This window comes from Agelaius tricolor, unplaced genomic scaffold (assembly GCF_023055355.1).
Source record: "Agelaius tricolor isolate 1412-34295 unplaced genomic scaffold, bAgeTri1.0.p SCAF_3, whole genome shotgun sequence".
NCBI classification, from domain to species: Eukaryota; Metazoa; Chordata; class Aves; order Passeriformes; family Icteridae; genus Agelaius; species Agelaius tricolor.
Window position 1 is genome coordinate 55,168,471 of NW_027269263.1, and position 19,190 is coordinate 55,187,660.

The 19,190-nt window shown below is 39.6% G+C and overlaps 1 protein-coding gene across 1 annotated transcript in view; it reads right to left on the reverse strand.

The window, feature by feature from the left end:
• The window catches only part of SLC2A13 (solute carrier family 2 member 13), a 146,420-nt gene that overhangs the window by 108,766 nt on the left and 18,464 nt on the right, over positions 1–19,190 (reverse strand). Inside the window, exons 2-3 of the mRNA XM_071423888.1 lie at positions 9,596–9,755; positions 5,645–5,853 (exon numbers count right to left, since the gene is read on the reverse strand). Coding sequence (XP_071279989.1) covers positions 5,645–5,853; positions 9,596–9,755 — 369 coding nt within the window. The remainder of the gene's footprint in view (positions 1–5,644; positions 5,854–9,595; positions 9,756–19,190) is intronic.

Consider the following 19,190-nt stretch of genomic DNA (forward strand, 5'->3'; position numbering starts at 1 on the left):
TACAGCAAAAAAAGTTAAGTGAGTCAAGCCTACAAGACTGAAAGAGTGGCATCTTTCTTTGTGCCACACAAAAAGCTCAGCTATTACAAAAGTGCATTAAAATAATGAAAACACAGGAAAACGTCTAATCTAGAAGCAGTGCCCATTACATAACATTCTGGTACAGACACAGAATGGAAGGTTAAACAATATTACATTGTAATGATCAATTTTATAAATGTCTCACTGAATTTCACAGAAGCAGCATGTTTCCATGCACCACTGAGCCCCAGTAGTTTTACATGGCAAAATCAGCAAGCAGAACATGTGCAAAGAAGACATCTTCATGATCAGAAGCTGACACATATACATGCATAACAACAGATAACAAAAGGCAAAGGTCCACATGCAGAGCAGATAAAGTCAAGAATCTCAACCCTAATTCACAGATTAGAGAAATGTGGGAAAAATAAGGCTAGGGGGATTACACTGCTCTCCTAATTACAATTCACAGTTACACATCCTTCACCTACACAAAAATAAATGTCTAGTCTTAATGCAAATGACATTCATTTCATCAAGATGCTAAGTTAGTACCAAACACATCACTTCTGATTTTGTGTGAAATACCATCCATGCATCCTGGCACATCACAGCTGAGTACAGCTACATGCAGGGGTGGGAGGAAAACCCATGCAGTTTGCAGACCCTTCTCACCCAGAGAGACAGTACAAATGGATACTTTTCTCCAATTTGCATTGAACACTGTAGTACTGTCCAGCATATGGAAAATTAACAATCTATTTAAAACGTCTCAACTGGATGCTATAATGATTTCTTTCCAGTCACAAGTGACTACTAGACTGACAGCCAGTAAAACTTTTACAAAAGGTCTGCTAGACAGCTTTATTTTCATGCACAAATCACCACATTAAGTTCACTCCCAAGTGCTTGCTCTAGAACTAACATTACAAATCCCACACTTTAATTTGCTTAAGAGCACAAGCTACTTCATCTATACCCACATCCTGACAAATTTGGTGGACTTCTAGGATGGGGTTACAGCAGTGGTGGATAAGGGAAGGGCAAAAAATATCATCCACCTTGTGTAAAGTATTTGATGTGGTCCTGCATCACACCTTTGCCCAAACATGGGGAGACATGGATTTGATGGATGGATCACTCAGTGGACAAAAATTGGCTGGATGGTCACACTCAAAGACTTGCAGTCAACAGCTCAACGTCCAAGTGGAGAGAAGTGATGAGTGACAATCCTCAGGAGTCAGTATGGTGACAGCTTTGACAGCTACATGGACAGTGGGATCAAGTGCACCCTCAGCAAGTCTGCTGCCAACCCCAGGCTGTGTGGTGCAGCTGACACTCTGGAAGAAGGGGAGATCATCCAGAGGGATCCTGATAGCCTTTACAGGTGGGCATGTGAGAACCTCATGAAGTTCAACAAGGCCAAGTGCAAGGTGCTGCAGCAGGGTCACAGCAATCTCAAGCACAAAGACAGGGTGAAGAATGAATTGAAAGCAGCCCTGGGGAGAAGGGCTTGAGAATGCTGGTGGACAAAAAGCTGGACATGAATCAACAGTGTGTGCTAGCAGCCCAGAAAGCCAACCACATCCTGGGCTGCATCAAAGAGCTGTGACCAGCAGGTCAAGGGAGGTGATTCTTCCCCTCTACTCTGCTCTCACGAGACCCTACCTGGAGTGCTGCAGCCAGCTCTGGGGCTCCCAGCACAAGACAGATGTGGATCTGGAATGAATCCAGAGAATCAGCTGAGTGCACAGAGGTGCACCTCTCCTACAAACACAGACTGAAAGAACTGGGGCTGTTCAGCCTGAAGAAGAGAAGGCTATGGAGAGCTCTTAGAGCAGCCTTCCAGTATGTAGGGGGGGCGCTTACAAGAAGGCTGGAGGAGGACTTTTTAAAAGGGCATTGGATGGGGGGAACGGCCTTAAGATGAAGGAGTGCACAGTTAGATTACATATTAGGAGGAAATTCTTTACTGTGGGGGTGTTCAGGCACTGGAACAGGCTGCCCAGAGAGGTTTTGCATTTCCCATCCCAGAAGGTGTTCAAGACCAGGCTGGATGAGGATGCAAATAGACAGTTTCCTGCCCGTGGCAGGGGGATTGAAATTAGATGATCTTTAAGGTCCTTTCCAGCCCTAACTATTCCATGATCTTTGAATCTGCAATTAAGCCCCTGTGCCAGTGCTTACTTGCATTGCTATGATTTGATTGCCTATTTTTAACTAAGGTGCACTATAGAACCTCTGCCTTAACTGTACTAAAAACTACAACTCAAAGCAGTGTGAGTCAGACTTGTTTTGCTAGGAAGAGTTGTGCCAGAATGCTCTCCCAGCAATGTCTTTGATCTTTCTCTCAACTGCAAACCCCTTCTGACCATTCTCTCCCTTTTCTCTCCATGAGGCTTCAGAACCTAAGCCAATCACTGGGGAATCTGTGAGTCCAAAGCACATTTGAGGGGGAAGGTCACTCTGCATCTCAACTCCTGGGGAACACTTTTTCTAGAATCTTCCTCATTCCAATTTTCCTATCAACAGCCTGTTTTTGCAGTACAGCATCTGAGAGCTGATGTTAACAGATGATGATTAGATGATGACCAAGATTTGACCTGTCTTGCAATGTTACTGCAGAATGCAATGCCCTCCCCTACACTTTTCAAAATGCAAGTGTACAGCACCAGAAGTCACACTGCAAGTACATAACAGAGCATGCAAAAGCAGTATCCACAGCTGCCAGAAAAAAATGTCATTTGCATAACCAGTCATGAGGAAAGTATTTGTCAAAAAGATACATTATTTTCCTGATGCCAATCTCAAAATGCTAAACTGTAAGCTGCTTATCAGTATCAGCAGCACTGATTTGATTGAATGTATTGGAAAGGATACAGAAATGTGCATCATTCACTGAACAGGTATCCCATAACTGTATAAAAGACTTCTGAAGCAGAAGTTTGTTGCTGAAGGTATTTTTGTCATTTTGAAGACAGACACTGCTTGATGACCATGTGGAAAATGCAATAATGTTCTCTAGTTTTATGAAATACATCTAAACCAAACTTTAAAGTAGCTTCAACAATACAGATGAAGTTTCCATATGATTCCCTCCTCCATGATGAGAGCAGTTGATGAAACAGGTCCAAAAGGCATTGGAGTTCTTTAGTGTGGGAGTGGAGAATGTGGTATGGCTACATTGTGTTACTGCCTTGCAGAGAAGGAGTCAGACACAGCCTTAGCTTCACTTAGACAGTGATGCCCAAAGGAACTGGCAAAGATGCTTCTGCATCAGTCAATGAAAAAGACCATCTGTCCTTTCTCAAGAAAGAAAAAGACAGCAAAGGAAAAGGCACTTTTACCTAAAAGTAAGCCAGATGATTTTCAATCTGCAAAGTCATCTTTCCTTAAATGTCATGTACACACACTGTCAGCTCAGGTTTATTAAAGTTTTTTGTGAAACTGGAAAGAGGTTCAAAATGTCTGATAGGAATTACAGTTATCTGTCATTGCTATTAACTAGCATTGTAAAACATTGTCTGCCACAAATAGGAGAAAGTAATAAAAAAAAGGTTCACATTCATATAGATAACCCCCCCTCCCAAAAAAACCAAAAAAAAATATCCCCACCCAAACTAATATACCCATAGCAAAATGAAATGCAAATTCTTTGCAGATGCACATGTTTAAGTTGTCAATATCTGAAAACCTATCAATGAAACCATGAACAGAAAGTTGCTATTGCACTACACAAGCAAAATTCAATACTGGGGATCCAAACAACTCCTCACAGAAATAAAAACAATTACAATTTTACACCACCTGTAAATACCACCTGTAAGTCACAGAAAGGTAACAAAAGCAATGTCTTAATGCTGACGTACAAAGTACCTCTTTATAACAATGAAGTTCTTGAGTTAAATGAGATTAAGTACAATTATAATCAGAATCAAAAGTGACTATAGCTGTCCAATGCCTGACTGCCAAGCATTTATAACAAATGGGACAGCACATACTTGTAACTCATTTTTATATTGCCCTTGGGTAACAACTCTGAAGCTGTAGATTACTTGGGAGCAAAACACTGATTGTCTGTAGCCAAGCTTTCTCCTAGGAAATGTGATTGATTTAACTAAACTCCAGGAACACATTAAGTTTTTGGGGAAGTGTGTGGGGGAAACCAAGAGACCTGCATATCCCTGACAACAATCTCATTGATTGATGACACAATTAGTGTCCCAGTCCAAGCTACAAATATATAAAGGATTTACTTAACAATGGAGTCAATCCTACTGCACCTACCACACCACATTTGATTCACAATTGTCAAAAAGCATCATGACAAAAGATTTAAGTGTGACAAACAATGTCATATCCTATAGCCCAGAGTGGGCTTTTCCTTAATGGAAAACAAGGGACTGAGTAGACCAAATGTCTGTTCCTTTTATTTCTACAAAGTGTTAAACTTGAGTACTAGACATTAAGTGGTTTTCCACAGAAGTGAATACCCCAATCCCTAATTAGAATGAAGAACCTAAGCACAGGACTCTTAAGTCCAAGCTGTTCTATGAATATCCACTTCATCTTTTTAACAAATTAGCTTTAATGAACCTCATTTCCCAGCCCCAAAGAACTGGGAAAAAAAGGTATCCAAAGGCTCAAAAATATGTGTGAGGGAAAAAACCCCGGCCCTGCTTCACACTAGTGATGAATATTTTAAAAATCCTTCAACTATATGTCAAATATCTTTTTCTGGACTCAAAATTATTTATTGTAAGATTCAAAGACAAACTCAATAAGGCAGTGAGAATAGGTATTATGAGATGCTGAATCTCAGTTTACACAGACATAAAGTAACATCCATTTTTCTTTCCACCAGCTCTGAGAAGTTACATTATTCTCCTATCAAGGATAACTTAATTGAGAGCCTTAGTTGACATTCTCAGGTCAACACTTCCAGCAGAAAGAAAGAAAAAATATGCAGAGTACAGAAAGTCAATCAAATGGTAATCTTGTTTTACAAGTACACACATGAACACAAAATTTTGAGCAAATATGACAAAAAGATTCAAAAGATTGAAAAAAAGGATTTGGTTTAGGTGCGTTATTCTCTTGAGGACAGATCAAAAGGACTTTCAGAAGCTGCTTTTACAGAAAAAGAATCTGTGTATTACAGGCCTTGTTTTGTACATCTTTTCAAAGGCTTCTTGTCTAGAATGCAGTTTGCTGGATAATTGAGCCATGTACAATGCCTTCTGACCTCTCTCGTATCTGTTTGGCCTTTTCCACTGATGAAAGAAACCAAACTTTATTTTATTTATTTCCACTCTTGGAGATGTGCATTCTTCAAATGATCCATTTTCTGAAATCAATTCTCACATAAGCGTAGGTGGTATAAACTTAGAATCCTACACAACTTTACTCTTCCCTCACTTAAGAAATCAGAACCTAATTTGAAAGTGCAGGATCCTAGAAATATCTTCCATTTTGAAGCTACCAGTACATTCAATACTGATAAAGAGCAAAACTGATACAGGTAAATAAAAGCATCAAGCTCCCACAGGCTACAACTTCAACATTCCTTCTGATTTTTATCTCCTCATTGATAGACAGAGTGGCCAACAAGTATTCAGCATACCTGCTCCAACCTCTTTTTCTTCTTCTTCAATGTTGTTTTTGATGCTGTCATACTCTTCATCAATTGCCTGGTTGCCACGCATTTGAGACAGAATCCTCCGTGCCCTCTGGGTCTGGCCTTTCTGAATGAGCCAGCGGGGACTTTCAGGAAGAAACAGGAAGCCAAGAAACTGTATAACTGCTGGTACAGCTGACAGGCCCAGCATGTACCTGCAAATCAATCAGAAAATAGATAAATATCTACTATTTGCCTACAAAAACACACTATGAGAAAATTCAGTTACAGCTAGTCCAACTGTGTTTACAGATCAAATCTCTCACTCCTCGTATTCTTTCTCGCTGTGAGTTAAGGGGGGAAGAATCATATTCTGCAGGTATTTTAGAAAACATGATCATTCCTTTCCTGAGATTTCCAAGAAATCTCAGGGACATGGTGACTATTCTGCCACCACTGACTCTAGCCACTGCTTCTGAGGACACTAAGTTAGACTAAACAAAAAACCTGAAATATTACACTAGTTTGGAAACTGATAAATCCTTCAGTGACAATAATCAACAGAAAGAGAAAGCAAATGCATGGAGAAAACCAAGTACTGTTGATGACAGAGATGAGATTGAAATCCTGCTAATTGTTTCACCAACATATTAAAAACAAACAAACAAAAAAACAGCCAGAGAACAATGTATAATTTGGTCAGTAGTACATACACACAGACACATTTGCCAGTTTTAATTTTGAAAATTTCTGACTATAAGTAGAAACACTGAAAAAAGTTCATTTCAGCAGCACAGCAATTTACACAAGATCTTTCAGAGAGTCTGCTTTTAAATCTTCACTCAGATGCAGTGTGAGGTTTTAAATCAAAACTGCATTTTAGATGTCCAAGGGTTACTATTTACAGCATCAAGACTATTTCTCTACTCAACAGAGAATTACCACTGGTAAAAGCACAGTTATGCTTCCAAGGATCAGCACTGACACCTGTGGCAACACCCAAGCAGGGTTATTTGCTCCATCCAAAGTGGGGGAAAAGCTGTGGAAGACAAGCACACCACCAGTTTGCATGGGTGGCTCTGGTCTATACATATCACATTTTTATATTTCTTCAGTAAAACAATAAAAGGATAAAAAGAATTGCAGAATAATGTATCATTATGTTCTGCTTTTAAAATCTGACCTTTTCCCATTTACGCTTAACCCAGATTCTTTTCGCTTTCATTAAAGACTTTAAACAGTGCTGGTGTCACCTGTACATTATTGCAGTTATCACAAGTGCACATCAGTGGATATAATAATTAAAACACCTCCAGAAATCAGTCCCTCTGAATATTGAGGTAACCTGTACTCATAAACAAATTCACACCTTGACATCAGTCAGGAGATTAAGGAGATTGGCTAATCTCTCCTCTAGCTCCTCTCTCCATTCCCCAGGATGCATGCTTTCAAAGTGACTCTGCAGCCTCTTACCTGGACCTTTTTATAAAGCATGCCTGAGATTGCTAATTGAGTAGGAAGGAGAGAAGAACTATTGTTGAAAACCTTATGTTAGGGGCAATGAACCAAATGCATTTTGAGTAAAAATGGAAAAATACTTTCTTAGAGGCATTTGTGATTTAATGAAGAAAAACATGGGCAGTACAACAGGCAGAAAACTGGAGAATGGTAAAAAGAATGCCCAAAAGGCAACACAAAGAGGATGGCCATCCCAGGACAATGTGCATGCAGACCAGTCTTCCCACTCCCAGCTGAGCCCTCAAGTTCTTCTTAAAACCAGTCAAAATTTCCAAAGGTCAAACAAGCAAAACTTGCTCTAGAAAGAGCTCAGTTAGCAGCTCTCTTTTTTTTTTGTAACACTTTAAAAATTATATAGCTCACTATTAGTTAAAAAAGAAAAACATAAGAAAGAAAATAAATTCAAACCATAAAGTCAGTGAAAGGCTTATTAGCTGAGAAGTCTTCAGTCAATGTATCTAACAGTGTCACTAATCCACTCATGTTCTCATTCCTCATTCATTAATGGCCTCATTTATTCCTACACTTTTTCTTCTCCACAAACATTTTGGTAGCAGTGTACAAAATACATAGACCATTGAAGCTCACCAAACTGTAAATTCAGTATCTTTACTGGAGTGATATTTAGAAAGCCTTTTCTATTTCAAATGAAGAGTAAAAAAACTCTCAGAGATTAACACCAACTGCTGTATCCTGTCAAAGTGCATGCTGAAGTAAGTTTTCATGCATCTAAGCATGCAGATTTAGTCCTTCAGGCTCATTTTGCTTAAATTTCTGCTCCTCCAAAGCCCTTCAGTCACTTAAATGCAGCAGAGCCTCCAGAACTAAGCAGTTGGGTACCTGCAATCATCTTAGGAGGCAAAATCAATCAAGGCTCCTGAAAGCTTGATTCATACCAGTTGGATTCTATTGGATTGTTTATCACAGACAAGACAAGAAAGAAATGTACAGACAGGGCTCCCTCACTGAAGTTAGTTTCCAATCTGCAAAATTCTGATCAAAGTTGTATAAAAGGAGCAGGCCAAAAGGAAAACATTTAGTTGAGAGGGAGCATCCATTGCAAGTTCTAGAGTTGGTGTAATTTTCAGAGCAAGCCATATTGATATAATCAATTTAGAGTAAAAGCAGGCAATTTTAGACATTTTATGCAGTGAGCCAGCTTTCAGAAATCTAATATAGTTCTTTCCTATACAGATTACAAGACTTTGTGTTTGAAGCCAGATGTCTAGCAGACCTGAAAAAATCCAGCATGAAATTTAATAAGTCTGCTGTAACATTTCTCCTTCTCTGACATACTGCTGCAATACCATTAAGATGGCATTAGCAGGGTTTATAAAGATAACCTAAGGGTCATGTTAAATATTTGTTTTGTTTATTTTAATTTAATATCCAGCATTTCCAAGAATAAGCAGAGCCAAGAAAAATTAAAGTTCCTTATTGTTTGTTGCAGCACTCCAGTGCTTATCCATTCAGTCAGGAAGAGATACAATAATTGCTGAGATGTTCCTTCTTGTATGTAATGACTCAGGGGAAGACATTTGTGATTTCTCTCCGTGTGTTTGCTGGCCACTCCTTTCAGGTGACAGACCATCTGTACTCTTCCCTGCTCAGCCTCAGGTTGCAATGAACTAGCAGAGGACATCATACCATCCTCAATTAACAGCTCCAGCATTGCAGCTGGAATACTTGGATACCTCATCACTGAGGTGGTAGCCTATTTCTTCACTCAATCCAGCAGAGCAGTATTTGGCACATACAGAAAACAGCATTACTGCAAAAGTCACCCAGCATGTGCCAGCAGGCTGCAGAAACTATTGCTCTTCACTACTCCACACACCGTGCTGCACTAGGACTACAAACACAAGAGAAAGCCACAAACCAGGAACAACAATGGATCACTAAGACAAGTGGCACAACTGGAGCATGTGACATAGAAGAGGCTGAGAGAACTGGGTTTGTGCAGCCCAGAAAATAGATTTTTATTATTTAATAACATAAGCTTTTAACTATAAATTTATGCTACAATATCCTTCAATTCTGATAGATTACCACTGCTCAGATTAAGAATATTCAAACTTCAAGTCTATCTTGCACATACAGCATATTACTTATTGGAAATTTGCCTTTTGAAAAATCAGCATGCAATTATTGTAAATGCAAAAGGCAAGCTACCTTCATTAACATCCAAACAATCATTCATGCTTGTAATGTATATTTATTACTCTCCCACTTTAAAGTTTAACAAAGTCAAAAACCTGCGCATGTTGTGAATATTAAGCTTAAGTGAAAGCAGAAGGGATCTATTTTGGCAAGATATTGAAGCTCCATTTTAGTAAACAGTTTTACCACTTTCTATGCAAATTCTGTTTTACCAACAAGAATTATAATCAGCAAATCAGAACTAGAGCAGCTTGCTTTTAGCAAGGAAGGCTCACAAACCTCCAACCATCCTTGGCGAGGTAGCTGAAGATTCCATCGACAACGCTGGCGAAGAACTGCCCTCCAGTGATGAAGAGAGTGTTAATGGTGACTAATCTGCCTCGTAAGTGTGGTGGAGCCACTTCTGCGATGTACACCGGTACAGTCATAGATGCTACACCTACAAGAATAAATTCAGTTACAGTTATAAAATTGAAAGAGATATTACATTGCTTTTTCATCATAAAATACTATTTTGGGTTTGGCTGAGACAGAGTTTGTTTTCTTCATAGTAGCTAGTATAGGGCTATGTTTTATATTTGTACTGGAAACAGTGTTAACTATTCAGGGATGTTTTCTTTATTCCTTACACAGAGTCAAGGCCTGTTCTGCCTCTCACCCCACCCCAGCAGCAAGGCTGAGGGCACACAAGTAGTTGTGAGGGGATACAGCCAGGACAGCTGACCCCAACCAATCCCAGGGACATTCCAGACTACATGGCATTGTGTGCAACATACAGAGCCAGGGGAAAAGGAGGGAAGGGGGGACATTCAGAGTTGTGGAGTCCATCTTCCCCAACAGCTGTAACACATGATGGAGCCCTACTCTCCTGCAAATGGCTCAACACCTTCTTGCCCATGGGAAGTGGTGAATGAATTCCTTGCTTTGCTCATGTGTGTGGCTTTTGCTATACCTACTAAACTGTCTTTATTCTAACCCATGAGTTTTCTCACTTTTACTCTTCCAATTCTCTCCCTCACCCTTCCAGCAGGGAGTGAGCGAGCAGCTACACAGGGCGGAGTTGCTGACCAAGCCTGGCATGACAAGCAGGGACCCAGACTGAGCTGGCTGTGGTGCCCTGTAACTCCACAGAAAACACCTCCTCTCCTGCCATGAATGACCACCCCAACAGATGGAGCCCAAAGTCATGGACTTAAGGAACTCAATGGACACTTTACAGATATTCTACAGGGGTGGTCCATAGACCATGGGAATGATATCTGTGTATTATATCAAAGAATGGGCAGGGGGTTCATGGGTAATAAGAGTGCACTGTATCTGTGGGGGGATAGAACATAGGAAAATAAAGATAGTGCAGAAGGTAATCTCACCCCTGAGGAGTTGCAGCTGTACTAATTACCAGAGATTAGAACAGGCTGCCCTTAACAGGCCACAGCTGTGTCCAATGAGAAGAGTGGGTTAGGTCAGTGAGGAGAGAGTTGGAGTTTGTTGGCTGTGCTGAGAAGAAGGAATCAGTGCCCATGAGCAATCACCAAGAAGGTATGCGAGCTTTTGCAATAAGATGACAACAGCATCTAGATGGAATAAGGGGTGGAGAATGTGCTTTTTTTCAGCTGGGGTAGAGTTACTATTCTTCATAGCAGCCAGGGCTGTATTTTGGATTTAAACTTAGGACTTTGTGCTTACAAAATTAACTCTATTCAAGGTGAAATCAGCACGCATTTAAATAGAATAAGCTGGACAAATTTGATTTCTGACTTTCAAAGGATGAAAACAATGAAAATGTAAGTAATGAACTCTAGAAGCATTCACAAAGCAAATGCTTGCTAGCAGCTGTATTGGAATTTCAAGGTTTGATGTAATGAGACAAAGAATAAATTTCTTCAATTCACTTTGCATGTACACTGAAATTAAATAAAAGGATAGATATAACTATAGTTTCCAAAGAAAGAGATGCTATAATCCAAGAAAGCACACATAAGTCAAAGTGACTAACTGAAGACATCAGGCGTTCACAAACTCTGTTTAAAAAGAACTTTAGCATGGTTTCTACAGCCAGAAACAAAAACAAGGCCAAGCATTATTGTTATTATTATGTAATTTCATTACTGTTATAAAGCAAATTGTTTCTTGACTTAGTTTAAAAAATATTTCATGTGCTATTTCAAGTACAGGTTGGCCGGGCCCTGAGCAACCTGATCTAGAGAGTGGGCTCCCTGCCCATGCAGAGAGATTGAAACTGGATGATCATTAAGGTTCCTTCCAACCCAAGCCATTCTATGATTCAATGCAAAAAAGTCTATCACCATAAGGAAACAAGGACTAACACGAAACCACAGCTGCTTTTTATTCTGTCTTAACACCGGCAGTATTTCCTACTAACTAGGCAATGAGTCATTTGTGCAAAAGACAGAAACGTCCACAAGAAACACACATAAACTGTGAAACAGAGTTCAACAGTGCATGAAGAGCACACCTGGGTGCAGCACATGCTTTGGTGGTCGAAATCCCTATTTCCTTACAAGAACCAACACTGACAAGCAGCAGTGATTTCTTTTGTAGTTAAAACTAGAAGTACATTGGCAGCAGCTAGCCAAAACCATATTTTGACTGAAGTCAGCTGAGATACAACTTGAGCACAGCCAAGCACCATCAGACACAACACATCTTCCAGCCTGGGGCAGCTCCACCAGCTCCATACAGACAGCCCCACACCAGCACAGGTCAGTGCCACAGCCCCAGCAGGAAATGGGGTCACCTAAAAGCAAGCACATGGCTCTTGAAGCACAGCTATGGCTCCTGGCTTGTGTCACAGCAGAAGGGACTCATCATGGGATGGCAGAGGCTTTGGCTAGCCTGGCTGACTCGCCAAACTAAGAGCACAAAATCATCTTTAGCAACAAGGTTAGCCTGACAGGACTGTTGGGAGCCTCCAAAAGCTCGAGCAAGGAATACAGATCGTTCAATAATGAAATGGCATGAGAAGATCCTTTGTTGTGATAGGTAAACACTCACAGTAGCATCTCAGCATGATAACCCAGTTCCCAGCAGGGCCTCCCAGGACATGCCAGTGCTTCCTTCTCTTATCAACTGAGCAATCGGCACAGAATAAAAAGCCCAAATAAAAATGTCAGGGGGAAAAAAAAAGAACATTAAAAATTTATTCAACTAATTTTCAAAGCCAACCAGAATGCATCATGGAAAGAAGCATTCAAAGAGTCCTTTGTGTATTTGAGAGAGAAGTGAATTTTCAGCCCAGCCCACCATTAGGGGTGTTTCTCTTCCATATTTCATGTCAGCATTTGAAATAATGATGATTAAAGTGATGGAGACTGCACACATGTAACAGCAAATCCTTTTTGGGAAAGCACAGATGTGTGTCCACTTGCTCCAAACAAAATCCATGGAGGACCCATGTGAGGCAGCAGCTGCCACTGGAGCAGAGGGGCAGGGCCTCACAGCTGTGGCAGCCCTGGCCTGGTGAGGCTGGGCCTTCATGCTCCCCCAGCCACCCCCTTGCCTTGGGCATCTCACCCCAATGCCCAGGCTTGTTCCCCCACTGTGGTGTGGCCATCTTCCCATAGGATCCTTGGGACTGTATGTTTGTTGTCATTTTATTGCAAAGCTCCCATACCTTCTTGGCAATTTCTCATGTGCAGCTCCTCAGAGCACTGACTCTGTCTTCACAGCACAATCACCAGGCTCCAGCCCTCTCCTCACCCCGCTACCCCACTCTTTTGTAGCACTCATCCTCATTGGACACAGCTGTAGCCTATTAAGGGCAGGCCTGTTCCTAATCTTTGCTGATTAGTACAGCTGCAACTCCTCAGGGGTGAGACTGCCTTCTGCACTATTTTTATTTTCTTACATTCTATCCCCCCACATAAGTTAGTTAACATGTATCTTTGACACACATAATCATGTAGTGAAGCTAATTTGAGAAGTAAAGATGGCAACATCTACATGAGGTTATTACTAGAAAGCAGTTAGAAAGATGTGCACAACCAAAACCAATACATGCTTTGTAAAAAAGCTACCTTTTATTCCCCTTTCAACTCTTGATGAAGACAATTCTACCAGGACCTGCAGAGGAATCTTGTTCAAAGCATGCCAGCCAAAATGCTTCTGAGGCATCCACAAAGCAGAGCCAAACCAGCAGCTCTCACTGATGTTCAGAGCACATCACCAGCCCTGAGACACTGCTAGAACCCTGGTAGCCACAGCTACAACACTTGCCCCCCTTACAGGTCAAACTAAAACCTGTTGCATAACACAGGGGTGGTATGAAAGTTAACATGTATTTGTAAAAAGTCTTGAACAAGAGGCATCATGACAACAGGTTTATTGTTTCTGCTGCATTCTTCTCACAAGTTGATGACTACAGGAATAAACAGAGAAATGGGAGCTTGCACACCCCTGTGATACAAGTCCTGTCACAAGCTAGGCAGTGATATCAGCTATTCAGCTGGCACTAATACAATAGCTGAAATTATTTATTATCAAACCTGCAATAAATAGCAGAAGATCTAAGGATATTAGCTCAAAATCACACAGAATTGCTTAGATTTCTAGAAACATGTGAAGATCACCTAGTCTAACTGCTGTTCAAGCAGGGGCAGCTAGAGCAGGCTGCCCAGAACCCTGCTCAGTAGGCCTTGACCATCTCAACATGTGGATCTCCAACCAAAATGACTCTGTAATTCTGCAGCTTCCATACCAGCTTTCTTGCCCTGAGAAATGTGTTCACAACATTGCTGTCTAAAACAGCCTTTGTGGATTTCTATTTAGATCTTACTTCCTCTACCGTGTGTCCCAAGACCTACAAGTTCAAAACATTCAAGCAAAAATCTCAATTCAAAAGACACATTTGTTACATGTTTTCAATTATCATTTCAATATCAAAACATATGCTTTGCTACTCTGAGTCTGAAAGAGTACAGCAGGAGGTTTCAGGGAACAGGAGGAGGCAATTAGGAAAACCTTCCCAGTTTATCTGTCATGCAGCAAGCACTCATACACAAAAGCAAAGTTCTTCTTGAAAAAACACCAGGAGTGAAAAAATGGCTATTCTAAAACTGATGAAAATAAGAGAAAAAAATCATATGACTTTAAAGAAATAATATTTTAGATTCTCGAGTGTTATTTGCATTACTCATTTGCTTTTAGTTGCCTTAGAATGCATCTATGTTCTCCAGATTTTCCTCCTCTGATTTCAATTTAAGACACACTAGAACACAGGAGGATAAGTTCTTCTGAAAAGGCATAGTCAGAAGCAGTGCATTAAGTATTAGTCAAGTATAAAAATCTCTAAAATACATAACCAGTATTTGTTATGTAATTATTTTAATAGCCAGATATTAAAGAAATTTAAAAACAAAGAACAGCTTTCCTAGCAAAACAAATATAGCTGCAATGGAATCTTTCCTTAATCCTTCATATGAGAATGCTTTCATTGACACCTAGATGACATTTTCTAATATGCCCTCACTGTTAAATTGCTCACACCAAATAAAAGATTCTTGCTGCAGGCAAGTATATTACTACCTAACTAGTAGAGCTGATAAGTGACAAGACATGAGAAATAGAAAACGAAAATAATTAGCTGGAAATCTGTCAGAGAAGCCTGAAGCTCTACACTGTGCACCACAGCTACGAAATATGAAAAAAGAGAGCAGAGAAGTCCAGTCTTTATCCACTTGAGTAACCAAGGCATGAACTTTCTGACCTCATTAAAGGATAAAGCTTAGAAAAAACATAACAGAAGGTTCCTTAAATTTCGACCAGAAGATGCATCTAATTATTCTACGGGAAACATCAGATGACACAATGGGCTGAAATAATCATGTTAAATGTTTTTCCACTCCTAAAATCACTTAGGAGACTAATTACTAGGGCTCCTACTATAATCTGCAGACTTACCAGCAGAAAGCAGAGAGAAGTCTGTACACAGCTCAATTTTAAGACAATCAATAGACCAGAGGTGTGAAAAGACATCTTAGAGTTACCTTATCATCCAGAAAGGTATTCCCAGTATGAACATGTAAGCATCATAAAGAACTCATTTAAAAATTCAGAAACTAAGTCAACAAATCTACTGACAAGAGAAATAAAAAGGTCAATGAAGGAGAGTTCTGTGATAATTAGAATTATATTTTAAGAAATGAGATTACAGTAGAAAACACAAGGACTAAAAATGGAATCTAAGTTATTGTTTGTAAAATGTATTTGAGCATTAATGCTAAGGAAATGGAATCCTTTTAAAGACTTCCTTGTGCCAGATCAGACAGATATAAATGTACCCTGTCCAGATCAGGACTTCCACCACAGCTCCTGTCGTGTCTCCTGCTGACAGGAGGGAAGGTGCGTCATAAGAACAGATGAGCAACAAAAGCTGGAGACAGGATATTGAATGAGATGCACTTTTACTGCTAGCACAATAGAAGAGCTCTAAGGTAGCAGAAATGTGTCAGTCTTTTCACTGGCATCAGCCAATAACCAGTGTCAGGAGCAGCAAAAACACAGGGAAAGCTTCCTGACAAACTTTTGTTGTTACTGCAACTCAATTAGTCTTTCATGCTTAGGAATAAAGAGGACTGATGGTTAACTAGAAGTGCTAAGGAGGCACATCCAGGAGCTGATGTCTCTTTGTAGCATGGTTCTGTCCCTCCTGTCCAGCTTGTGCTGACCCTTGCATGAAAACCAAGCCAACCAGGGAATACAACCAGCTAGAAGGATATCCACCTACTTCTTAAGGGGTCTGTACCACTTATCTCCTTTAAACAGTTCACAATGACATCAGATGACTGTACTGGCCCCCAGGCAGGACTAGTTATGACAATGGAGTAACCTGAACCACCATGGGACTCCAGACTGTCCAGGTGGAAACTAGAGTTAAAATAACGTGCAAAGAAATAAAAAATAAATAAATAAAAAAAGTGCAAAGAAATCTCTGATCCTATTTCAAAGTACAGCAACTCAGCAATTAATGTCTATTAAAAACAAAGAACATACACAGCTTATTACAAAAATTTGTGTTAGGAGCTCCAAATGAACAGGCATAAAGTAAAATGTTTCCTTTCAAAACATCCTTCACTAACATAGAAAGCTGTACTGAGGTACTTAACCAAGGTAAAATATTTCGCATACCTTGCAAGAGCAAATTTTCATTCAAATGTTCTACTTTAATGCTGCCAACTTTAAAATTCACTTAATTAAGAAGCATCCCATAATGGTTTGTGTTAATGGTAAGGATTTCAAGCAGCAAGTGATTCCACAGACAGGGGATTTATGGGGGCAACCTGATGAAGAAGCAAATTTTTGGCAAAGAGAATTAGGAATTAAATATTAGCAGAGGTTGCTACGCTACAAGAAAATTTGAATACAAATTCAAGGTGAGCTTTTAGTGGGGGTGCAATGGGAGTATAAATAACAGCAAACTCCTAAGGTGACAAGGGGAAACTTGCCAGCCTACAGCTGAATTAATGTTTTCTCACTGCAACTTTGCAGGAAATCTGGTAAATGTCCTACATCTTGGATACTGGACATGCAATCTGAATTTAGTGCCTTGGAAATATGATTGACCCCAGAAGTATGTCACGTTATATAGAAAAAAAGACTTTCATAAAGTATTTTCTTTCAGTTGTATTCCCACAAAATTATACTTTAAGGTTTTTGCTTTACTCTGACAAAACCAGCGTTCTTGCCAATTCATAATTTTAGAACATTGCTCACATCTGAGTAGCAGAACTCAGGGACAGGGGCAATATGCTGGTTAACTTCCTGAAAGAATTGAAAAGTTCTACAATAACTGTATAATCTTTACCATCAAAGAAGAATCTATTTAAATAGTTTGTGGGGAAAATAAATCCATTGCTGATGTAAGGGACACATTTTAAGTGCAAAGGATACTTCAGTTTTCACCAACACGCATACAGGAGCTGTCAACAATCAGCCACCTCCTATTCTACAGGCAGCTCCACAACATATTACAATTATATTGCTCAACCTAATCAGAAATTAAGCCTTTTTATAGTCTCAGAGTCCTTTTGTGCTGTTACAGTTAACACTTCAGCTTTCAGTAATGACAGTCAACCTAAGGGGATAACAGAGTGCCCTATTAAACATGCTAATAGGAAATACTTGAGAAAGCAGTGCATTTGAATGCTGTTCTAGTACACTAACCATCTCCCTAGCAGATAAGTTAAAATATTCATTGCACAGCTTGTACTTGAGTGCGAATATCAGTGAAAGCTCAAGTCCTCTCCACTATCTTGGCTTCCCACCCACTGCACATATCCAGTAAAGGCATTATCAGCAGTTTATAACTGGTTACTGAAAGTTATTTCAAGGATGACTGGAAGCACACTTCTCCATTTAGTATCTCCCATATGTCAGATTAGTAGAAGTCAATTTTTCAGCTGTGGCACAACTGTACTTGGCTACAGGAGAGCACTGAAATGCACAAGGGCAGTGGGAGAAACAGCAGCACCAAAATCACATGAGAACATAGATCACAGTAATAGACAGACTGAGGTGCATCTCTTCTAGAACAGGGGATCAACATCAGCAACCTTCATTCAAGTCTGGTATTTTAACAGTAATTTACTGAATTGTAGAGAGCTGGCTCATCATAACTAAAACCCTCTACTGTTGAATACCTAACAAAGTAATTCCAGACCTTTACATCCCTAACTAGCCACCAGCCCAAATCCGTGTGAGCAACATTGTAATTATAACCAAAACCCTGGGATAATATATGGCATTCAAAACCCTATGTTCCTATGTGGCATCCAACTGTGAAGGAGTCAAGGACCAGAGCAATCTGAAGAAATGCAAATGAAGCTCCTCACTAGTTGATATTGTCTCAGATTTACAGAACAATCATATTTTAATGAGCCTGAATAAATAATTCTTTCTGATGACCCCAAGAAGGCTTTTTTACTTTTATGTGCTATGAGCATGGGTGAAAACCACAAAATCCTTCTTCACTTCAGAAAACCTCAAATTGTGTCCAGTAGAAACAACCACAACTGTCATAGAGTAAATGCAATGCCCCAAGATGACAGCATTAACTTTCCACAAGAGTAATTTCAAGTTTCAAGCTCTCCCTTGTTCAAAAGATACAGAAGTAAATCCAGCTCATAACAAAATTAACATGCCAACACAGAATACAATTCCTCCATAATTGAAGTGTTAAGGCCTTTTTCTGGTATCTCCAGGACAGCATCTCAGAAGAATAGCCTAGGGTGAACATATATAGTAAAGAGACATGAATATTCAACAAAGCATAATCAAGGAGCGACTATTTATCACAGTTCTGATTTTTCTATATTGAAATTCTTTAAGGCAAGGAATAGTTTTAATATTTTAATAATTTTCTGGTTATGCAATGGAAACAAGTGAGCCTTGACACTTGAGGGAAGACAGACAAAAACCACCTACAGGCTACAGTGTGAAAGTTTATTAAAATACAGCTTAGTTTACTCAGTTTATTAAAAGAAAACAGTTGAGGAGTTACAGAAATAATGTAGTAATCTTTAATAACAAACAGGTAATAATTTAAAAATACTGAGGATATTCTATGATTCTAAGTGTTAAAACCACTTAATCTGTGGGGTCCTATTCAACTTAACATTAGCACTATCTGTGGAACAGCTCATTTTGGGAAGAAACCATTCCTAAACAAATAACTTTGTCTATTCAAAATTATGTTGAGATTATTCAAGGTTATAATAGTTAAATAAAAAAAAGTTAAGAGGAAATTTATCTTGAGTGACAAAATCAGAGAGTTGGATTTAATTAACCAAATTAACTTTATTTAAGAGGCAAAATAATCAAGATAATTATCCAGAAAATGTGAAGCAAAGTTCTTTGC